This window comes from Bos grunniens, chromosome 25 (assembly GCF_055505025.1).
Source record: "Bos grunniens cultivar Pamir isolate PY7600 chromosome 25, Bosgru_T2T1.0, whole genome shotgun sequence".
NCBI lineage: Eukaryota > Metazoa > Chordata > Mammalia > Artiodactyla > Bovidae > Bos > Bos grunniens.
Window position 1 is genome coordinate 21274918 of NC_141189.1, and position 21736 is coordinate 21296653.

Consider the following 21736-nt stretch of genomic DNA (forward strand, 5'->3'; position numbering starts at 1 on the left):
CACATATATGCATTAATATATGATATGTTTTTCTAACAAGAGTGAAATTAAACATTGCTGCAATGATTTGTATCGATAGAATGTCTTATCTCTCCCATTACACTGGAAGCCCCACGACAATAAGAATCTTCTCAATCTCATTCACCATTGTGCTCCTGCCATCTAACATAATTCCTGATACAGGAAGTTTAATGAGTGAATACTTTTCGGAAGGAAGGAAGGATGGATGGATGGATGTGGTAAATAGACAAATTTCCCACCAGATTTCCAAGCATTCATCACACCTCCAAATGCCACATGTAAACGCTCTGGATTTTGTGAATGCTATAAAAAGATCAACAGTCTATCACACAATTTTTTTTTACTTTTGTATTACTTTATTTTTTAACCATGTGTGTTTTAAACACAACCCCCCATAAAGATAAATGTCTAAAAAGAAAGATGAGAAGGACACAAGGTTGCTATTTCCCTGGGGTCTCTCTGGATCCACTCCGATGGGGACCAGTGAAGCCTCATCTGTTTCTGGTATGTGTCTTTAGAACATAAGCAAGTGCTGGACCAAGTGGTAAGCAGGGCCTCCTTCCCACTTCATCACCAAATCCCCTCCTCACCTGCCTCTTTTCTCTCTAATTTTATCCATTTTCTTATCTTTTGTCAGTTTTTATGTCCTCTTTTCTTTTAAATTTAATCTTAAAATTGGTATTTCATATTAAGAAGAGTTAAGAGTTGACAAAGTTAAGTTAAATGCGCTCACATTTGCTGTTCAGTCGCTCAGACTATCTGACTCTTTGTGACCCCAGGGACTGCAGCACGCCAGGCTTCCCTGTCCATCCCAATCTCCCAGAGTCTGCTCACATTAGGATTATTGTGAAACCTACTGCTAGGGTCTAAGGCAGCTCTATCCAACAGAACTTTCTGCGAAGCATTATACAATTTCAATGAAGACATGAGATGAATGATGTCAAAGAATCCTTGTGATTAGATCAAATGCCAAGAATGATAAGAGACCAAGCTTTTGAAAACATGAGCCACAGATAATGAAATTCTCAGCTGGTTCCCCTCTCCAACCCAGGAATTAATTGGGCTGCAAAGACAAAAGACCAGAGGATTAAAATTGTACTTAATAATTTAACTACTTGTAGCTGAAAAGCATCCAAAGGAGACACATGTTATCAAAATTGTGATATACTGGTCTATTTATGTGTATATGCACGTGTGTGTGCCTGTGTGCATGTGTAGAGAGAGACAGAGACAGAAACAAAAAGATAGGGAGAGACAGAGGCAGAGGAGAGAGGCCCCAACAGCAAGAACATGTACAAATTATTTTCACACCTTTGGTTTATCTTTTGACCAGTTAAGTTCTCTGAATCTTTTTCTTTACTGACCCAGATGCACCATAAGCATGCTGCATCTGCTTCCGGGCAGTACTTGGAGTATCACTGGTACTCAGAAATAATATATTTTTTAATGAGTTTCTAATAACCAGAATATCATATCAACTAGATTTTCAAAGGTCATATTTTCCATATTTACTTAGAAAGGCATTCTGTTGCCCAGTGACCAAGCTTCAAGCTCTCCCTGAGTGCTCTACAGCTCAAAATGAATTGGCTGCTGCCTTTTCAACAAATCAACCTTTCTTCTTGTTCAGATCCAGCATTAATCTACCCTTAAAATTTTTTACTTCATTTGGGACTTTGAGCCCCAAATCCCATTTCAGGTGGAAAAAAATAAAAAGTCAAGCCAACAAACACAAATTCAAAAAGCCTGTGCCTTTTATCCACCTGGGACCCCTAGAACACATTCAGAAGAAGCCAAGAGATAAGTGGAGTCTCACTCACAGGCCTCTGGGATCTACTTCTGGGAAGGGAGAGAAGTGGAATAACAGAGGCTCCAGTAGCCTGTGGCCTGACATGTGACTGTACACACAAAAAGGCCCTCTGGGTATTTCCCTGGTGGCCCAGTGGTTAAAACTCCATGCTTCCAATACAGGGGGTGCATGTTCAATCCCTGGTCGGGGACCTAAGGATCCCACGTGCTGCATAGTATGGCCAAAAATAGGGGGGGCCCTATTAATGATTTTACTGAGAGAGTTCAATGTGAACTTGAAGACATCATAAGTTCCTAGGGAAAAAAATATGCCAAAAATAAAATGAACGTTTGATTCATCTTTGTTGTTTTTAAAAAGTACATATTCTAATTTCTATGTGCTAACTACAGACTAAAATAAACTTGAATCCTATAAAGTCAAAGTTGATGAAACCAGCAATGACTGGATTCATGAAATACTTTGGGGATTTTTAAGAATAATGTCTATTATAAGGTTTTTAAAAAGCAAAGTGAACTATATTCAATATCCTGTGTAAACTATAATGGAAAAGAATATTTTAAAAAGAATGTCTACATGTGTGTAGCTGAGTCACTTTGCTGTACAGCAGAGATTTGCACAACACTGTAAATCATCTGTACTTCAATAAAAAATAAAAATTAAAAAAGAAGGCTTAAAAACACGTTTTCTAATCTATGCAGGAAAGGGGACAGCTGGTTTATTCATTATAATCATCAATGCTAGGTTTTCATAGTCAGAAAATTAGTGCACTGGGGTTTTTCTAGTGAGTCCATGGGAAGTTTAGATTCTTCTCACAAGAAGGGTGAGAAAATATAATCTAAGCAAGCTGGCTGGCTGGGGCCAGACTCACTGGTGTCACCTGAAGTCTGCAAAGAAACATACCTAAGAAGAAAACCCACCTAAATACATGAAAGTCACATAGTCATTTAATGAGTTCCCGTATTAACTCTGTCCCCTGTTGACACAGTTCCCTACAGCTAAAGAAGTAATAATTATCATCTAACTTAGAATTAGCAACAGTGGATACTTCTCTTGTACCACTTCATTACTTTTCACCATAACCCTATAAGGTAGGTACTATCAGCCCATTTCACAGCTGAGCAAACTGAGGCCATGACATATGGAAGACTTGCCCGATTTTACACAGTTGTAGGTGTCAGAGCATAGATTCAAACCCAGTTCTTTCTGACTCCAACCACATGCTAGGAATTCTAAATCTCTGCATTTTATTGTCTCCCTATTTCTAATGATGTCACTTCCTTTAAAAAAAATTTTTTTTTCCTTCTCTGCCAAACTGCAAAAGCTTCTTGGGGTAAGAGTCTAATTCCACCCAAAGCCTTGTCTTAATTACAACTAAGGCACAAATGGCAGGTCTGCAGCTCCTCTAAAGAATGCTACAGAGACAAGTCTGCCTTGCTTATCTGAGGGATCCTATTTCTTATTCAGAATTTAGGCAGTGTCATAATACAGATTCTCAGCTCCAGTCCCCTGTCACCAGAGACATTCTTAAACTACCTCACCGAGAATGGTCTTATAGAAAATACAGAGAGTGGAAACAAAACGGGAGAAATTATGTGGCAGTCAATCTAGATTTTTGTACAAAAGCAAGAAAATCTATTCTTCAGCTCCCTGAGCACACACAAATTTCCAATTTCCCGTGGTTTATGGACTTTCCATCTTAGCATCCCCAATTTCCATGGCAGCACCATGGAGCCTGGGGCTCAGTGGTTTCCTTGCCTTATGATCATCCTACACACCTCCTACCCAAGAATGGCAGAGGCTGGATCCCTAGTCCCTTCTATTTTTGAGGTGGAAAACCCCCCACCCTAGCTTTTAGCTGGGACTAGGGCTACCTGAAATTAACATCACATTTCCTTTGCAGCAGCACACTCCTTTGCAGCAGCAGGGTGTGGGTATTTGATTAAGTTCTAGCTAACAGCATTCAGGCAGAAGTGTAAGAGGCAACTTCCTGTTCATGTGTCCTTCGCCTTCCTTTACCATTCCTCCTACCGTTGGCTGAAATAAAGATGTGATGACTGGATAGTCCAGCATCCTTCTTGAACCATGAGATAATTTTCACTTCTGGGGTTGTAGAGTGGAAAACTGAAAAGAACACAGGACCCTGGCCTTTGGACCTCTGACTTTGGTGACAATAAAACCTTAGGCATTTTCTATGCAATGCTGATCCCATTTTCATTAGATTCACCCTGAGGAAATACGCAGTGCCCAAAATGCTTGAATAAGGAATAGCTCTGAGGTTCCAAGATTAGTCCCAGGTAATTCTGAGCGTACCTGAGAACAATCTTAAGTAAGGAGTAAGTGTTAGTTGCTCAGCCTTGTCCAATTCTTTGCGACCCCGTGGACTGTAGCCCACCAGGCTCCTCTGTCCTTGAAAATCTCTAGGCAAGAATACTGGAGTGGGTGGCCATTCCCTTCTTCAGGGGATCTTCCCGACCCAGGGATCGAACCCAGGTTTCTGGCCTTGCAGGCAGATTCTTGACTGAGCTGCCAAGGAAGCCCCAGGATAAGAGGATAATCTTTCCCTTTCCTAAATATCCCTAAGCATGAAGTCCTAAACAACTCAATTTCAAGGGCTGTCAAACTGCCCCTTCCCCTCTCTGGCTCCTTCCCATCCAGCCCAGTTGGCATATATGAACAAAGCAGTAACACAAGGTGACCACATGTTCACAGCTGGATTTTGACTCTAACATGGCAGCTGGTTTCATAGCAAAGTAACCCTGCAGCCCAGTCTCCTCTTACACACAGCTGCCCCACCACTAGTTTAGTTTGGAGACAATCCTAGGAGATGATATCTTCTGAGTGCTGAGTCTGTGCTGACCTCTGGTCCAAGCATCTTACATACTGTTAACAACTTGGAGCCACTTAGCAATTTTTAAAGGTAGGTATTGTTACTGGACCCATTTTATAAATGAAGAGCCTGAGGTACAAAGAGGCTAAGTAACACAGCTGCAAAGTCTCAGGCCAAGATTCCAAGCCACAGTGATAGCCTGATAGGCTGTGCACATGCCCACTACCCTACATTGCCTGGAGAGGAGATAAAGAAAAGCGATTTAAAAAATTAAGCATGGCGACCTCTTAAGCTGCCATGTTTCATTAGAAACTTTAATTCTGCCTTAATAGCTGCACCAGAAAATGCTGACCACTGTTCCTTCTTTGAATAAAAGGATCTCCCGCTTCAGATGTATCATTACCTGCATGTTGCAAGCAACGTTCCCATCGCTAATAACTGCAGAGCAGCTGGGATAGAAAAGCTGCATTAAAATGTTCAAAAATCACCCTGGACCTCAGCAAGCCACAAAGGCAGAAACTGATTCATGAAAGTGAGAGGTAACCTCAAAGATCTACGTGTTCCTGGGCTAAGACACCACTGGCATTCTGCTCCAGGGGTTAATAATGTTCTAGAAAACAATCCAACAGTTTGCACCAGAACCAAAATGTTGCCATTTAAAGGGATGTGGGAAATCCTCTCATGCAGTGTGTAAAACTGGGGCTCCAAATCCTGGTAAAGGAGGAGGGGGATGGGGTTCTATGACACTCACCAGCTAAGCGGGCTCGGCTCAGATTTCAGGTTAGAGGACATACAAGTCTCAGAAGAAAGCAGTGCCACACTGCAGGCATTCTGTACAACTGACAATGCCACCCACACTCACCAGGGATCACTTTACTTTCTCTGGAGGGTGGAGGTGCTACAACTAAACTGTCAGTCAGTGCTAAGTCACATCTCAGACTCTTTAATATTCAAATGCTTTCTTCCCCTGATCTCTGCCCAGCTTATCAGGGCAATCAACTGGTCCCTAAGACATTCCCCAGAAATGTGACATTTCTCACCAAACTCAGCCATAGCTGGTCTAAAAACAGGCACTTTCCAGACCAGAGGTTGAAACTCTTGGCCCTACAGGGGCCAAAACTGGGTGAAGCAGGCCTGGTCGCAATCGATTGAGACAAAATGGTGAATGTGCACCCTGCCTATGAAAACAGCTGCTCTCAGCTCCAAATGGTAGTTCTAAAAAGAAAGTGGGACCAACAGTCAGCACACTTGAAGCTGCAAAGTCAGATACGTTTGTGAAATCTTCAGTTCTACAATGTTGACATCAAATTAAAAAAACGTTTGACACCCTAAGGGCTAAACAAGACTACAGGTGATCTGGCATCTGGAGAGAGAACCTGCAGCTAGCGACAGCCGAGTCACCCCTAGGCTGCGCATCCCTGGCTAGGGTCAAGGATCTCAGGCCTGATGCAAGGACCCAGGTAAGCAGTCACTTGGAGCCTTCCTGTACCTAGCCAGAAGAGAGAAAGGGCAATTTAAACCAGGATCTGAGAAGCACTCCATCTGGAACCACTTCTTCAGAGAGGGCAGAGGCCCAGGGGACAATCACGGTCGCCTTTCTAGGGGATACACCATCTGCAGAGGCAGAGGCCACCTGTAGAGACCTCCATGGGGCAAGGGATGTGGAAAGGCATGAGAGCAGGAATCGGTGGGGAGGGGCTTCCCAGGTGGCGCTAGTGGTCAAGAATCTGCCTGCCAGTGCAGGAAAGGTAAACGATGCAGGTTCGATCCTTGGGTCGGGAAGATCCCCTGGAGGCAACCCACTCCAGTGTTCATGCCTGAAGAATCCCATGGACAGAGGAGCCTGGTGGGGTACAGTCCATGGGGTCACAAGGAGTTGGACATGACTGAAGCGACTTAGCACTCATGCGTGCACCTATCTGGCGAACTGACCAGGCAGGACAGGTTCACTCTTCGGATAGCTGCAGGAAGGTAGAAAGGGTGGATACACTTCCTTGGCCAGCAGGGCCTCTCAGCCCCACCAGCCCTTCCTGGATGGAGCACCTCTGCCCCACATACAGCACCCCTTGTATTAACAAGACCTTTCTGTGGTGATGAATTCCTAAGTTGGGAGGTCACTCTGACAGCCGTGGTGCCTTCACTCTCTGCCTAATTCAGTCACTTCTAGGAAGTCTTTTTTTACCTTCTCTTTGCACAAATGGGCCAGAACCCCACAGCCTACCTTGGCACTGAAATCCTTGCTTCCCGAAGCCCCTGCAAAGGCAGAAGGAGGCATGTCAGACAGCCCGAGGGGCCCAGCCGCCGGTTAGTTCCCCCGCAGAGTCACCCCACTTCCCCTGCCCCTCTGGCCCAGGTGCAACCTCCCAGCCACAGGCGGGTGCCCAAGAGTCTTCCGCCTTTCAGGGGGAGGGGGAAGGTAGGAGTTCAGCGGTAACCTCCATCTCCCCTCAAAAAGCAGAGAGAGGAGTTTGCGACCACCAGGTGGCGGGGTTGGGGGAGCGTTTCCGTCGTGGTGGGGGCGGAGGGCAGGCAGGAGATCTGCCCACAGAGATGCCCGCGTACCCTCGGAGAAAGAGAAAAGAAAAAGACGCATCGGGAGGGAGACTGGCAGAGCCCCCGCGGCGATGGTGTTTCCGGGAGGACAGGGACGGAGAGAGGACTCCCCATGCCCAGAAGGACCGGGGACCAGAGGGTTCCCGCAGTGATGTGCACCGGGAAACCGAGGAGTGGAAAGGAGAACCCAGGCCCGCAGGGAGGAGCAGTAAAGAGATAACACAGGGCGCTGCCCTCGGAGACACGGAGGAGGAGGAAAGGATGCCCTGTGCCCGCAGGGAGATAGAGAGAGGACACTCAGGGCGCTGCCCCCGGAAAGGAGGGAAGGGGGGTGAGGGTGCCTCGAGCCCGGAAGGAGGCGGAGGGACAGGGAACCCCGTGCGAAAAGGCACTAGAGACGCTGCCCTCCCGGGGAGGGACAGCCGTCCGCGCCGCGGCCCCAGGGCGCTCCGAGGCGACTGGGAGGGAGACAGGGCAGGAGGCACCCCGCGGTCGGCCGTCTGGGACCCGGGGGAGCGGGAAGCCGCAGGACCGTCCACCGGGGAGTCCAGGGCAGAAGGGTCCGTAGCGGGGAGCTCCGGGGATGTGGGGCTTCTCCTCCCTCGGAGGCGCAGGGCGGAGGGGGGACGCGGACAAGGGTCCCCGCGCGCGCGGCGCTGCCCTCGGGGCCCCGAGAAGGTGCCCTGCGCCGGCGCGCTCTCACCAGATGAAGTCGGTGCAGTGGCTGCAGAAGGTGGGCTGCTTGAAGAAGCGGGCGGTGAATTTGTGGTTCTTCACCTCGTGCACGTTCTTCTGCCGGAGGGCGCCTTTGCGGGCGAAGCGCACGGTGCTCTCCTCTCCCTCGCTCGGCGGCGGCCCCGCGGCCGGGTCAGCCATCTTGCGCGCGGGGAGCCGGAGCCCGAGAAGTGCCGGCTCGGGGCCGCGGGACCGCGGGCTGCGGGCCCGGGAGGCGCGGAAGGAGGCGGCCGCTTAGGCGCCAGGGGCCGCGGGCGCTTCCTCTGCGCCGGCTCTGGCGGCCGCGGCGCGCGGAGCTGGAGCTGTCACTCGCCCAGCTGCCGCTGTTAGTCCAGCTGCGCTTGGCACCGCTGGCCCCAGCTGCGGGGGAGGGGGGCGGAGCCCCGGGCAGACCCCGCCTCCCTCATTTGCATCGCCTCCAGGCCCCGCCCCGCGCCGCCAGCTGCTTTACATATTAGCACCCCGAGGCTGCCGGCCTCCCAGCGAAGCGTTCTCAGCCGCAGTGCTGCGGCGGCACCGGGGACCGCAGTCTGCAACCGCCAGACCTGAGCCTCGGCCCCCCCGCGCCGCGCACCCCCGACCCTGTCCTCGGCCTGAATTGCAAGAAGGCGATAAGCACCTTGGGTGCGCCCAGGGAAACCGAGAGCGGAAAAAGACTGATGGAGCGGGGGTAGGGGGGTGGGGGGAGGAAAAGGGGGAGCGGTGGGGAGTGGAAAGGGTGGGTGCGACGGTTTCCAGCCGGGCTTCTGCAGAGACTGGTACCCATCCACAGCCTATCTGTGCCATTGGTCACTCTGCACGCGGCTCCTGGAGGGACGGGCTCCCGCTGTCACTCATTCGGAAAGGCCTGTGGCTCCACACACACATACACAAAGACGCACACACGTACTGCAGAGGGAAGGGAGGAGTAATCATTATTTTATACATACACGTCTAACTCGACCACGAAGACAATTCTTGGCTTTGCTCGCCTGATCGTTTAGAAGAAAACTCCCTACTTTCTGTCCATCCCCTCCACAAAGAGACTCAGTTTCTGTCAACTGTAAAATGGGGCCATTAAAGGGAGTGGGGAGGTGGAGGGAGGAATAAATTGGGAGATTGGGCTTGACATATATACACTACTGTATATAAAATAGATAACTAATAAGGACACACAGTGTAGCACAGGGAACTCTACTCAGTACTCTGTAATGGCCTATTGTTGTTTAGTCGCTCAGTTGTGTCCTACTCTTTACAACCCCATGGACTGTAGCGCACCAGGCTCCTCTGTCCATGGGATTTCCCAGACAAGAATGCTGGAGTGGGTTGCCATTTCCTTCTCCAGGGGATCTTCTCAACCCAGGGATCGAACCCACGCCTTCTGCATTGCAGGTGGATTCTTTACCACTGAGCCACCAAGAAAGCCTATAATGTCCTTTAAGGGAAAATAATCTTAAAAAAAGAGAAAAAAAAAGAGTGGATATATGTATATATGTCTACCTGATTCACTTTACTGTATGCCTGAAACTAATACAACATTGTAAATGAACTATACGCCAATAAAAAAATGTTTATAGGTGGGGAGGGGGGTTGGGAGAAATTTAAGAGGCCAGTGTTTCCCCAACTTTCACTCCTGACCCATCTTCACAAATGCTGGTCACATTTGTGCACCATCTAGGGAAAAATATTTATCTAGTTTCTGAGTTTGAATAGCAAGAGGTACACATACTTTGAAAATCTCTCCAGATGCTGCCACTTGCCCAAAACATCTGCGCCTGAGGCCTTCTTTTGTTTATGGAAGATTACCAAATGTTAGAGAGATGCTAAAGACACACTAGCATTCAACTGGGACTCTCCCCTGGATGGAATCTGAAAGCTAGAAAGGCAACCGAAGAGTAATACTTATCTACATGAGTAATGCAGTGTGATTTAGTGCCCCATCCAAGAAGCGAACGGCCTGGGAAGTCCCATGGACAGATGAGACTGGTGGGCTACAGGTCACGGGATCGCAGAGTCTGACACAACTTAGTGACTAAATGACAGCATGCATGAACTGCACTTGAACATTTACCCACCATGCTCCACACTCTGGGAACACAGTGCTGCATTAGACTGTGAACTCCTGCACTAGTCCTAGGCTCTGAGAGCAAGCAGGCGCAGATGTTTTGGGCAAGTGGCAGCATCTGGAGAGATTTTCATAGTATGTATACCTCTTGCTATTCACCATTATGTCACCTTGCACCAAGCTCTGTGCCTAACACCTCCCCAGAGCTCAATAAACATTGGTTGAATGAGTAATTGTGTGAACAAGTGGATGAATGAAAACTTAAAGGACATTACCTCTTTGCCCCCACCCACGTCCAGTAAGTGTTCAATAATAATAAACATCAGGTGCCAGGTGAGTGTCACAGATACTTGCACTGTTTTATTCAGTCCTCTAGGTAACCCTGTGTCAGTTTAGGAACTTTCATGATGGATAAAGTCAGCAAGGCTCAGAGTGATTAAAAGAGACACCCAAAGTCACATTGTCATTGAACAGTGGTTAAACCTGCTGAAGCACAAAGCATTCTGGTGACAAAGGGCTGAAGGAGGGCTGGATGGAGTTGAACCAGTTACACTGAACTTCTGCCTAATGAAGCTCAGCTCCTCCTAGGATGATTTCGCTTGGAAGCTGTTGAGTCTAAATCGTTATTAAGTGGCATGTGGAGAGCGATGACTGTCATAATGGAATGTCCTTTCCCTACGTAGTATTTCAAAGGTAACAAGGAAAAAATAGCCTTCACTTTTAAGTTTGACATGTTTGGGAAACTGGACGTGTCTGTCTATTATTAGTCCTTTAAGAGGCCCCAGCATCTTCCAGGGAGGCTTGCGAAAATATCCCAGGAGACATTGCTGCTGAAGTAGGTTTTCTTTGAACTGATGAGCTGGAAGCTTACAGCCCACATCCTGCCTTTTGAATGAAGAGTTCTGGATGATTTTGGTCTATAACAACAAACAAGACCTCATGGGGCCTGGGCCTACAGAGGAAAAAGCTGGTAGATCCTTAAGAACCACTCAATTCCTGGAGCAGCTGCACTATCTGAAGATGGGGAACACAGTTCCCAGTGGGCCCGGATCCTATAGGGCAGGGGTCTCAAACAGGTGGCCTTGGATACATTCTTTTAGCCATTCCAGTGAACATATACTTTTTGGTTCACATTGGTAGAACTTCACCTATATATCCAGATTCTGACTTCTCTAGGAAAAAAGTTATGATTACATGGAGCCTGCATGCTTCTACTTCCTCATTCATTTGTTCACTCATTCAGGATTGAATTTATGGAATATCTGTTATGTGTTTTTCTGCACACTGTTAAATAAAAGACAAAAGTTCCTGCCATCATACAGCCAAAGGTGAAGATGAACAAAAACCTAAGGAACTAATAAATCTATACTAAGTGGCATGGGATTCATCCTATAAAGAAAAATAAAGCATGGTAAAGGAATGAATAGTAACAGCAACCAGGGAAATCCTTTATGAAAACAGAACATCTGAGTAAAGACCTGAATAAAATAAGAGGATGAGCCATGGGGCTATGAGGGTAGAGAATGTTCCAGGCAGAGAAAAACAGCAAATGTAACAGGCCTGGAGAAGGACTGTGCTCAACATGTTGGAGAAGCAGCAAGTTCTCTGTGCCTGGAGTGAACAGATACAAACAAGGTCCATAAAATAGCCGGGCCTTGTAGATGTGTCGTAGGGAGTTTGGACTTCACTCCAGTGAATGTGAAGTCACTGGAAGATTGAGAGCAGAGATTTGGCTAGATATATTTGGAGGGTTTTGTTGTTGTTGTTTTTTTTTCAAGATTACCCTGGAAACTATGCATAAAAAAAAACTGAAGGTGGAAAGAGTAGAAACAGGGAGAGCAGTTGAGGTCATTTGAGTAGATGAGGCAAAGGATGATGACAAGAGTTCATGGTGTTCCTTGGAGCAAAAGGACAGTGGCTCTCTATATAATGGTCATGGGCCCTCTAGGTCATGTGATCCACTCTGCTTGTAAAAGAATGAATGCTGGCCACTTGAAAGATTTCAGAGGCAATAAGAAAGCAGACTGCTCTGGCTGGGGATGAAATTCAGGAGCTTTCAAGTCCACACCTCAAACTTGCTGTATATATTAGTTTCCTGAGGCTGCCATAAAAAATTATTGCAAAACTAAGTGCCTAAAAAAACAGAAACTTATTCTTTCACAATTCTGAAGTCCAGAAGACTGAAATCAAGATGTCTACAGGCCCTACTCTCTCTGGAGGTTTTAGAAAAGAATCTTTCCTTGCCTCTTCCAAGTTCTGGTGGCTCAGCTTTCCTTATTTTCCTTGGCTTATGGGCACATCACCCCCATGGCTGCCTCTATCTTCACATCAATTTCTGTCTATGTATCAGTCTTCTCCTCTGTCTGTCTAATCTTCTCTGTGTATCTCTTACAAGGACACTGGCTGTTTAGGGCATTCCCAGATAATCTGTAATAGTGTCTTCATCTCAAGATCATTAAGTTAATTCCATTTGCAAAGACTGTTTTACCAAAGGAATTAAGGCATGGACATATATGGGACTCCCCTGGTGGTTTAGTGGTTAAAACTACATGCTTCCAATGCAGGAAGTCTGGGTGCAATCCCTGGTCAGGAAACTAGATCCCGCATACCATAACTATGACCCACAATAACCGAAAAAAGACATGGACATACCTTTGAGGGGGCCACCATTCAGTCCACAACAGGGCACACCCCTGGGCAAGTCACTTCCTCCCTCTGGGTCTTGCTTTCCTCAACTGTAAATAGCAGCAGATATATAGTCTGCCTTCCAATTCTTTCATTACAAGGCTACACTCTCACAGTACGGTAGTCAGTTGCCACATATGGAATGCAGCTAGTCTCAACTGAGATGTAATTGCAAGTGTAAAATACACCCCAAAATATTACATACTTAGTGTGAACAAGAGTGTAAAATATCTCATAAATTATTTTTATGTTCATTGCACATTGAAAACATATTTTGAATATATTGGGTTAAATAAAATTTCTCTCTAAAATTAATTTTACCTGCTTCTTCTCACTTGTTTACTGTGGCTTCCAAAAAATAAATAAAATTATGTATGTGCCTCACATTGTATTTTTTGGACAGCTCTATTCTAAAGAATGGATTTTTAAAAAAGAATTTTGGCCACACTGTGCAGCACAAGGGATGTTAGTTCCGCAACCAAGACTTGAGCCCTCACCCCGTACACTGGAAGTGCAGAGTCTTAACCACTGGGCCACTGGGGAAGTCCCATCTAAAGAATAGATTTTTAAAATAAATTTTAAAATTTAAGTAGAAAATATAAATAAAAGCTCATCTCTATCCTATGTGACATCAGTAGTGATGTCTTGACTAGAGGCTGAAGGATCTGCTTTCAAGATGCTCACTTGCATGGCTGATAGATTGGTGCTGAACTTTAGTTGAGAGCTCACCCAGGGCTTTGAGTCAGGGAACTTGTTTTTTCTTTATGTGAGCCTCTCATTGGCAGCTTGAGCTTCCTAAGAATACAGTAGTTGAATTCCAAGAGTGAGTGTCCTGAGAGACAGAAAGTAGATGGTAGCTCCTTAAAGCCTGATCTGGAAACTGTCACAGTGTCATTTTTGATATATGCTGCTCATCAAATAGCCACAAAGCCTAGGTTCAAGTGGAGACTCCAAGTCTCAATGAAAAGAGTATCAAAGAAATGGGGAGCCACCTAGGAAGAGCTCAGTAAATATTTACTGAATTAACAATATGTCACAATTCCCATCTGGCATACAAGGAAACAGAAATTTTAAAAATTTAAGTCAAGATCCTTCTAGGACTGCTGCTATTAATGATTGCATGTGTTTAGTCTCTTAGTCATGTCCAACTCTTTGTGACCCCATGGACTATAGCCTGCTAGGCTCCTCTGTCCATGGAATTCTCCAGGCAAAAATACTGGAGTGGGTTGCCATTCCTTTCTCCAGGGGATCTTCCTGACCCAGGGATCGAACCCAGGTCTCCTGCATTACAGGCAGCTTCTTTACCATCTGAGCCACCAGGGAATTATTATTAATGATTAAAAGTTAATATTACAAAACAAGAAAGTTTGGCCCATTCAAAAGAAAAACATGAACCAACAGAAACCATCCCAGTGAAAGACTACATGTAGAACCTCCTAGACAAAGACTTTAAAACAACCATCTTAAACATAATCAAAGAACTAAAGGAAGACAGGGAAAGTCAAGAAAATGTTGGGTGAAAAAAATGTAACTATCAAGAAAAAGAGAAAAAAACTTCAAAAGAAAACCAGAAAGAAAAAAAAAAAGAAATCAATATTTACTTACTAAGACAAATAAGTAGTAATTGAATACATGAGAAAAAAATTTTTTTCTAGACTAAAAAATGTCATTAAAATTACAAAAGTTCTAGGAGGAAAAAGAAAAGGAACCAGGAAGAGTTTGAAAAGTACAGAAACCGAAATGAAAAGTTTACCAGAGGGATTCAAAGGCAGATTTGAGTAGACAGACAAAAGAATCAGTGAACTTGAAGATAGAACAATTGAAATTATTGAAGAACAGAAAGAAAAAACATTGAAGAAAAGTGAACAGAACCTAAAGGATACAATCAAGAAATCAAGATATATTCTGTGGGAGTTTCAGAAGGAAAAGAGAGACAGAAAAGGCAGAAAGATTATTTGAAGAAATAGTGGTCCAAAACATCCCAATTTGATGAAAGACACGAGCATAAACATCCAAGAAACTCAACTAACACTAAGTAGAATAAACTCAGAGAGATTCCCACCGCAACAGGTTATAATCAAGCTGTCAGAAAACAAAGATAAAGAGGGAAGCTTGAAAGGAACAAAAGAGAAGTGACTCATCACGTACAAATGATCTTTGAGAAGATTATGATCAGATTTCTCATCAGAAAGTTTTGGAAGCCAGAAAACAGTGGACTATGTTCAAAATGCAAAAAGAAAAAAAAAAAAAAAAACACTGTCAACCAAGAATCCTAACTGGCAAAACTGTCCTTCAAACTTTGAGGGGAAAATTAACACCATTCCTGGAAAAACAACAATTTAGGGACTTTTTCTTAACCATTAAATGTGCCCTACGAGAAATGCTAAAGGGAGATTGAAATGAAAGGATACTAGACAGTAGTTCAAAGACATATGAAGAAATAGAGATCTCAGTAAAGGCAAACAAATGACTAGTTTAAGAGCTAGTGTTATTGTAGAAATGGTTTGTAACTCTGCTTTTTGTTTTCTGCATGATCTAAGAGGGTAATACACAACTTTTTACAAAAGAATGATTAGCCTAAAGCTAGTATTATTGTAACTCTGCCTTGTAACTTCACGTTTTATTTTCTATATAATTTAAGAGACTAACACATCATGAAAAATATTATTAGTTTATGTTTTTGGACACACAATGTAAAAAAAATGTCATTTTGTGGTATCAATAACTAAGAGATGGGACCAGAACTGTGTAAAAGCAGTCTTGTATATCGTTGAAGTTGCTGCTGCTGCTACTAAGTCGAGTCAGTCATGTCTGACTCTGTGCGACCCCATAGATGGCAGCCCACCAGGCTCCCCCATCCCTGGGATTCTCCAGGCAAGAACACTGGAGTGGGTTGCCATTTCCTTCTTCAATGCATGAAAGTGAAAAGTGAAAGTGAAGTCGCTCAGTCATGTCCAACTCTTCGCAACCCCATGGACTGCAGCCTACCAGGCTCCTCTGTCTATGTGATTTTCCAGGCAAGAGTACTGGAGTGGGTTGCCATTGCCTTCTCTGATTGTTGAAGTTAAGCTAGCACAAATTAAAATTAGAGTGTTTTAACTTTAGGATGTTAAATGTAATCCCCATAGTAACCACAAAGAAAATAGTTATAGAATACACACAAAAGGAAATAAGAATAAAATCAAAATGGTCCACTACAAAAAGCTAAACACACACACACACACACACACACACAAACAGCACTATTGAGAATGAGGAATAAAAAAGCTGTAAGGCGTATAGAAAAAATAGCAAAAGAACAGAAGTAAGTCCCTCTTTATCAGTAATTTATTTAATGGTAAAATACTCAAAAAACAGATATTGGCAGAATGGATCAAAAATTATATGCTCTAATTATAAGCTATCTACAAAATAATCAGTTTAGATCCAAAGACACAAACAGATTGAAGATTAAAAGATGGTGAAAGCAGGATCTTAAAGAGATATTTTTACACAGATGTCATAGCAGCATTACTCACAGTAGCCAACGTGCATAAGCAACCCAAGTGTCCAGGGACAGATAAATGGTTAAGAAAATGTGGTATAGGGCTTCCCTGGTGGTCCAGTGGTTAAGGATCAGCCTTGCAATGCAAGGGGCACCAGTTGGATCCCTAGTCTGGGAAGATCCCACACGCCACAGGGCAACTAAGCCCGAGGGTTGCAGCTACTGGCTCCACGAGCTGCAACTGCTGAAGCATGCTCACCCAGAGCAGAGCCTGTGTTCCCCAACAAGAGAAGCCAAGAGAAGCCCACACACCACAAGGAAGAGTAGCCCCTCCCACCCCATCCCCCGACCCCTGCTCACCACGACTAGACAAAGCCCTACAGCAGCAACACAGACCCACCACAGCCAAGAAGTGAAATAAATAAATAAATCTTAAAAAAAAAAGAAAGAAAGAAAATGTGGTATGTTTTTATAATATAATGGAATATTATTCATCCTTAAAAAGAAAGGAAATTCTAACATATGCTACAGCATGGATAAACTTGGAGAACATTATGCTGAGTGAAATAAGCCAGTTACAAAAAGACAACTGTGTGATTCAACTTGCATGAGGAATCTAAAGTAGTCAAAACCACAGAGACAGAAAGTGCAGCAGTAAAGCTGCGAAGAACCGGGACTTACTGTTTAATGAGACACTGAGATTCACTTTTGCAAAATGAAAAGAACTTTGGAGCTGGATGGTGGGGATAGTTGAACAATGATACAAATATACTTTATACCACTTAACTCTACACCAAATGGTTAAGGTGTTAAAATTTGTGTTACATGTTATTTATCACATTAAAAAACTGAAGGGGGAGGTAAAGGGATTAATGGATACAGAATTTCCATTTGAAAAGATGAAGAAGTTCTGGAGCTGGATGGTGTTGAAGGCTGGACAACAATAAGAATGTTCTTGATGCCACTAAACCGTCCACTTCAAACAGGGGTTAATATTGTAAATTTCATGTTTTGTATTCTTTACCACAATAAAAATAAGTGAATGGGAAAAAAAACCCTAATGTCGATTAGACACTAACATTGAACCAGATCCTGTGCTAAATGCTTTACATGCATTGATGTCTCCACTGTATGTATGATTCCTGTGCTGTATACAGATGGGAAAATTAAGGTACAGAGAGGTTAAGTAACTCTTCCAAGGCTCGGCTCCATATTATATAAACCAGCAGCACTGAGACTCACGTCCAGGTCTTCTCACTCTGGAGTCCATGGTTTTTGTGTTTTTTTTTTGGCTGTGCCATGTCTAAGTTGGGGCATGCGTGATCTTTTTGCTGTGACAAGCGAACTTTTATTTACAGTATGTGGGATCTAGTTCCCTAACCAGGAATCAAACCTGTATTAGGACCAGAGTCTTAGCCACTGGACCCCCAGAGAAGTCCCCAGAGCCCGTGCTGTAACCACGATAGCTGCTCTTAGGACATTCCCTATAGTCACCACAAAGAAAATAGTTACAGAATATACACAAAATAAAATAAGAATAAAATTAAAATAGCTCCATACAAAAAGTCAGCTAAACAAAAAGCCAGTAATACAGGAAATGAGAAAATTTTTAAAAATAAGGTATATATAAAAAAATAGCAAAATATATTCATATCTGGTAAGAAGAGGACACTTCTGTATAGGAAGATTCTGCCAGAAAAGATAACCTTTAAAAAAAAAAAAAAAAAGAATGAAACTTTTTGTTGCAGTAAAACATATGAACTATAAGGTACATTAATTTTAAGTCAATAGCAGTATACGCTTTTACATACATCAAGATCTAATTTCCACCATCAAAATACAGAAAAGTTCTAGCTTCACAGAAAACTTTCCTCTTCCCTTTCTCAGGAAATATCCCTTCAGGAAGAGCCACTATCTGACTTCTCTCATCATAGATTAGGTTTATTTATTTTTATGAATTGGTATAACATATATATAACATAAAATTCACCATCTTAACTGTGTCTTTTTCCCCAGCTTTATTGAGATACAATTGACATATAAATTGTATTATTTTAGGGTGTACAACATAACTATTTGATATATGGATACACAGTAAAATGATCTCCACAGTAAGCTTAGTTAACATCATTTGCTTCACATAGTTTGTTTTTTCATCGTGATAAGAACTTTTAAGATCTACTCTCTTAGCAACTTTCAAAAACACAATACAGTGTTGTTAACTACAGTCTCCTTGGTGTACATACATCCCCAGAACTTATTTAGAATTGAACTGAAAGTTTGTGCCTTTTTTGACCACCTTCACCCGTTCTGCCCACCCTCACCCCTGCCTCTGGCAACTACCAATTTGGTCTGTGTTTCTATGAGTCTAGTTCTTCCTAAGATTCTACACAGAGTGAGGTCATACAGTATTCATCTTTCTCTGCCTGGCATTACATTTACCCTGATACCTTTGAGATTCACCAAGTTCTCACAAATGGCAGAACTTCCTTCTGTTTGTGGCTGAATAATATTCCTTTGTATGCATGTATATATGATATATATATACGCATGTGTATGGATGTATATGTATATATACGTATATGTATGTGTGTGTATACATACATGTGTGTATATATGTGTGTGTGTGTGTGTGTGTACCACATTTTCTTTATCCATTCACCCACTGAAGACACTTCGGTTGTTTTCATGTCTTGCCTCTCATAAATAATGCTGCAATTAACTTGGGGATATAGACATATCTTTGAGGTAATGCTGTAATTTCCTTCAGATATATGTCCAGTAGTGGGATTGCTGGATCACAGAGTGGTTTTAATTTTAATTCTTTGAGGAACCTCCATACTGTTGTGCATAATAGCTGCACCAATTTGCATTCCCACCAACAATGCACAAGTGTTTCCTTTTCTCCACAGCCTCACCAATGCTTGCTATCTCTCGTCTTTTTGATGACAATCATTCTAGCAGGTGTAAGGTGATAGCTCATTGTGATTTTTATAAACTGTCTGTAAGTGTATGGTTCAGTAACAACCCGTCTCCAGAATTCTTTTCATCTTGGAAACTGAAACTCTATCCCCATTAAACCACACTCCATCCTCCGACCCCCCAGCCACTGGCAAACACCTTCCTACTTTCTGTCTCTATGAATTTGACTATTCTCGGTAATTCATGTAAGTTGAATTATATAGTATATATCTTTATATGACTGGTGGTCTTAGTTCAGGCTGCTAACAACTTATCCTAAACTGAGTAGCTTAAAAATGAACATTTATTTCTCATGATTCTGGAGACTAGAAATTTAAGATAAGTATGTCAGCATAATCAGGTTGTTGTGGGAGCTGTCTTGCTGGTTATGTCCTCACATGCCCTTTCCATGGTGCATGCAGAGAGAAGAGGGGAGGAAGGGATGGAGGGAGGGAGGGAAGGGAGAATCTTGTGTCTCTTCTTTTCATAAGGGTATTAGTCCCATCACGGGGCCACACTCTCACAACTTCACCTAAACCTGATTAGCTTTCAAAGGTGCCATCTCCACCTACCATCTCATTGGGAATTAGGGCTTCAAAAGATGAATTTGCTCCAGGGGGGACACAAGCATTCAGTTTGTAGTATTGACTGATTTCACTTAGCATAGTGTTCTCAAGGTTCATCCACGCTGTGCCACGTGTCAGAATTTCCTTCCTTTTTAAGACTGAGATCAAAGATTAGTCTCTATTCTTCAACTGCATATAAATGGGAACCATACCATTTCCAATTTTTTTCACTGTATATAATATCTGTGAGACTCATCTGTGCTTTATATATATATATATATATATATATACACACACATATGTCAGTGTTCATTCTCTTTTTTTTGTTCTGCATGGTGCTCAGCTGCTAAGTCATGTCCGACTTTTTGCAGCCCCATGGATTGTAGCCCGCCAGGCTCCTCTATCCATGGGATTTCCCAGGTAAGAATACTAGAATGGGTTGCCATTTCCTCCTTCAGGGGATCTTTCCAACCCAGGTATAGAACCTGCATCTCTTACATCTCCTACATTGGCAAGAGGACTCTTTATCACTGAGCCACCTGGGAAGCCCCCATTGTTCTGCATGAATATACCACAATGTGCTTATCTAGTCAATGTCAATGGCCATTTGGATTATTTCCAGTTGGGGACTACTTCAGAAAACTCCACCGTGAACACTCTTGTGTGTGTCTCAGATAAATAACCAAAGTGGAATGTCTACAACCAGTTATTTTAAGTCCTTTGGCCTGACTCCAAACAGCTGGTTCTGGTTGCAGCTATGACGTCATATGGTCTGTACATACCCCACTCTCTTGGTTGAGGAGTCCTTCAGGGAGGAGGCTGTCTCCAGTTTCCCCTTCACTTCTTTCAGGGCCTCCAGTGTCTATGCGGGTTCTCAGAACATAGCAACAAACAGGAGCTTGAACAGGAAGTAACTGGGGATAAATGCTCTATAATAATGAACACACCATAATTAAACTCAGTATTAGGTCAGAGAAAGTTCTTGTTTGGCTTGCTAAATTCTAGAAGAGGAAACTGAGAAAATGAAACCATGAAGGCACAAACATCCAGACCACAGGCTCTGTTCCCATTACAGTCCTCCAGTCCTCCCAGAAGTGATAGCACGATAAATGACAGCTCAGCTCCCAGGACAGACTTGCTCTTGGAGGGTTCCAGCCCTGCCACCCTCCTCATTCAAGGTTTGAAGGAAGAAAGTCAGAGGCCAGCTCATTCTTTGCTAAACGAAGCCTGTGCATGCATACTAAGTCACCCCAATTGTGTTCAACTCTTTGCCATCCTGTGGACTGTAGCCCAGCAGGCTCCTCTGTCCATGGGATTTCCCAAGCGAGAATGCTGGGATGGGTTTTCATGCCTTTCTCCAGGATATCTTCCCAACCCAGGGATTGAACCCAAATCTTTTGTTTCCTGCGCTGGGAGGTGGGTTCTTTACCACTAGTGCCAAGTGCTAAAAACCCACTAGGACCTAATATAAGCTTTCTCTTTGGTGTTCCCAGAATAACTGATAGCTAGTTAAATCAGGAATGACTCTCGTTTTGAGATTCAGTGGGATTTGGTGTCATGTGAAAGCAACATGAAACGGTATGGCAGGGTCCCCATTTGGGGAATCAAGATGCAAGAGACTAAGTCTGAATAGGAAGAGTTTTCTCTTTCCTCCCATGATGCCATCTGAAAAGAAGGAACTGGGAACACCATCTGTACAGAGAACTCAAAGTGGACAGAATAGACACTTATGCCCTAAGCCTTCCTCACTCAGCATTTCTCAGCAGGACCAGGACCAGGGTGAGGAGCGTGACGCGCTCAACTTGAGTCCCAGATTTAAGGGGCACCAATAAACCAGTAAGCAAATCCATAATAGTTCAATGTAATACAGTTAAAAATTGAAACTAATGCAAAAAACCCATGATGAAGAAAACATCAACCTTTTAAACCAAGGTAGGATGTCTTTTCCGGGATCAGGATGAGTAAGTGAGGCTGAATTAAGGAGGTTCAGGGTAGACCTACAAAGAAGTTGTTAGGATTAAATGAGCTAATGATGTCAAGAGCTTGGAAGGGG

General features: G+C 43.7%; 1 protein-coding gene across 2 annotated transcripts in view; it reads right to left on the reverse strand.

The window, feature by feature from the left end:
- PRKCB (protein kinase C beta) overlaps positions 1–8276 on the reverse strand; it is a 374895-nt gene extending 366619 nt beyond the window's left edge. For both annotated transcript variants that reach the window (XM_086376807.1, XM_086376806.1), the window contains exons 1-2: positions 7912–8276; positions 6877–6908 (exon numbers count right to left, since the gene is read on the reverse strand). In XM_086376807.1, the coding sequence (XP_086232933.1) occupies positions 6877–6908; positions 7912–8084 (205 nt within the window). In that variant the 5' untranslated portion in view covers positions 8085–8276. The remainder of the gene's footprint in view (positions 1–6876; positions 6909–7911) is intronic.
- Between the last annotated feature and the right edge of the window lie 13460 nt (positions 8277–21736).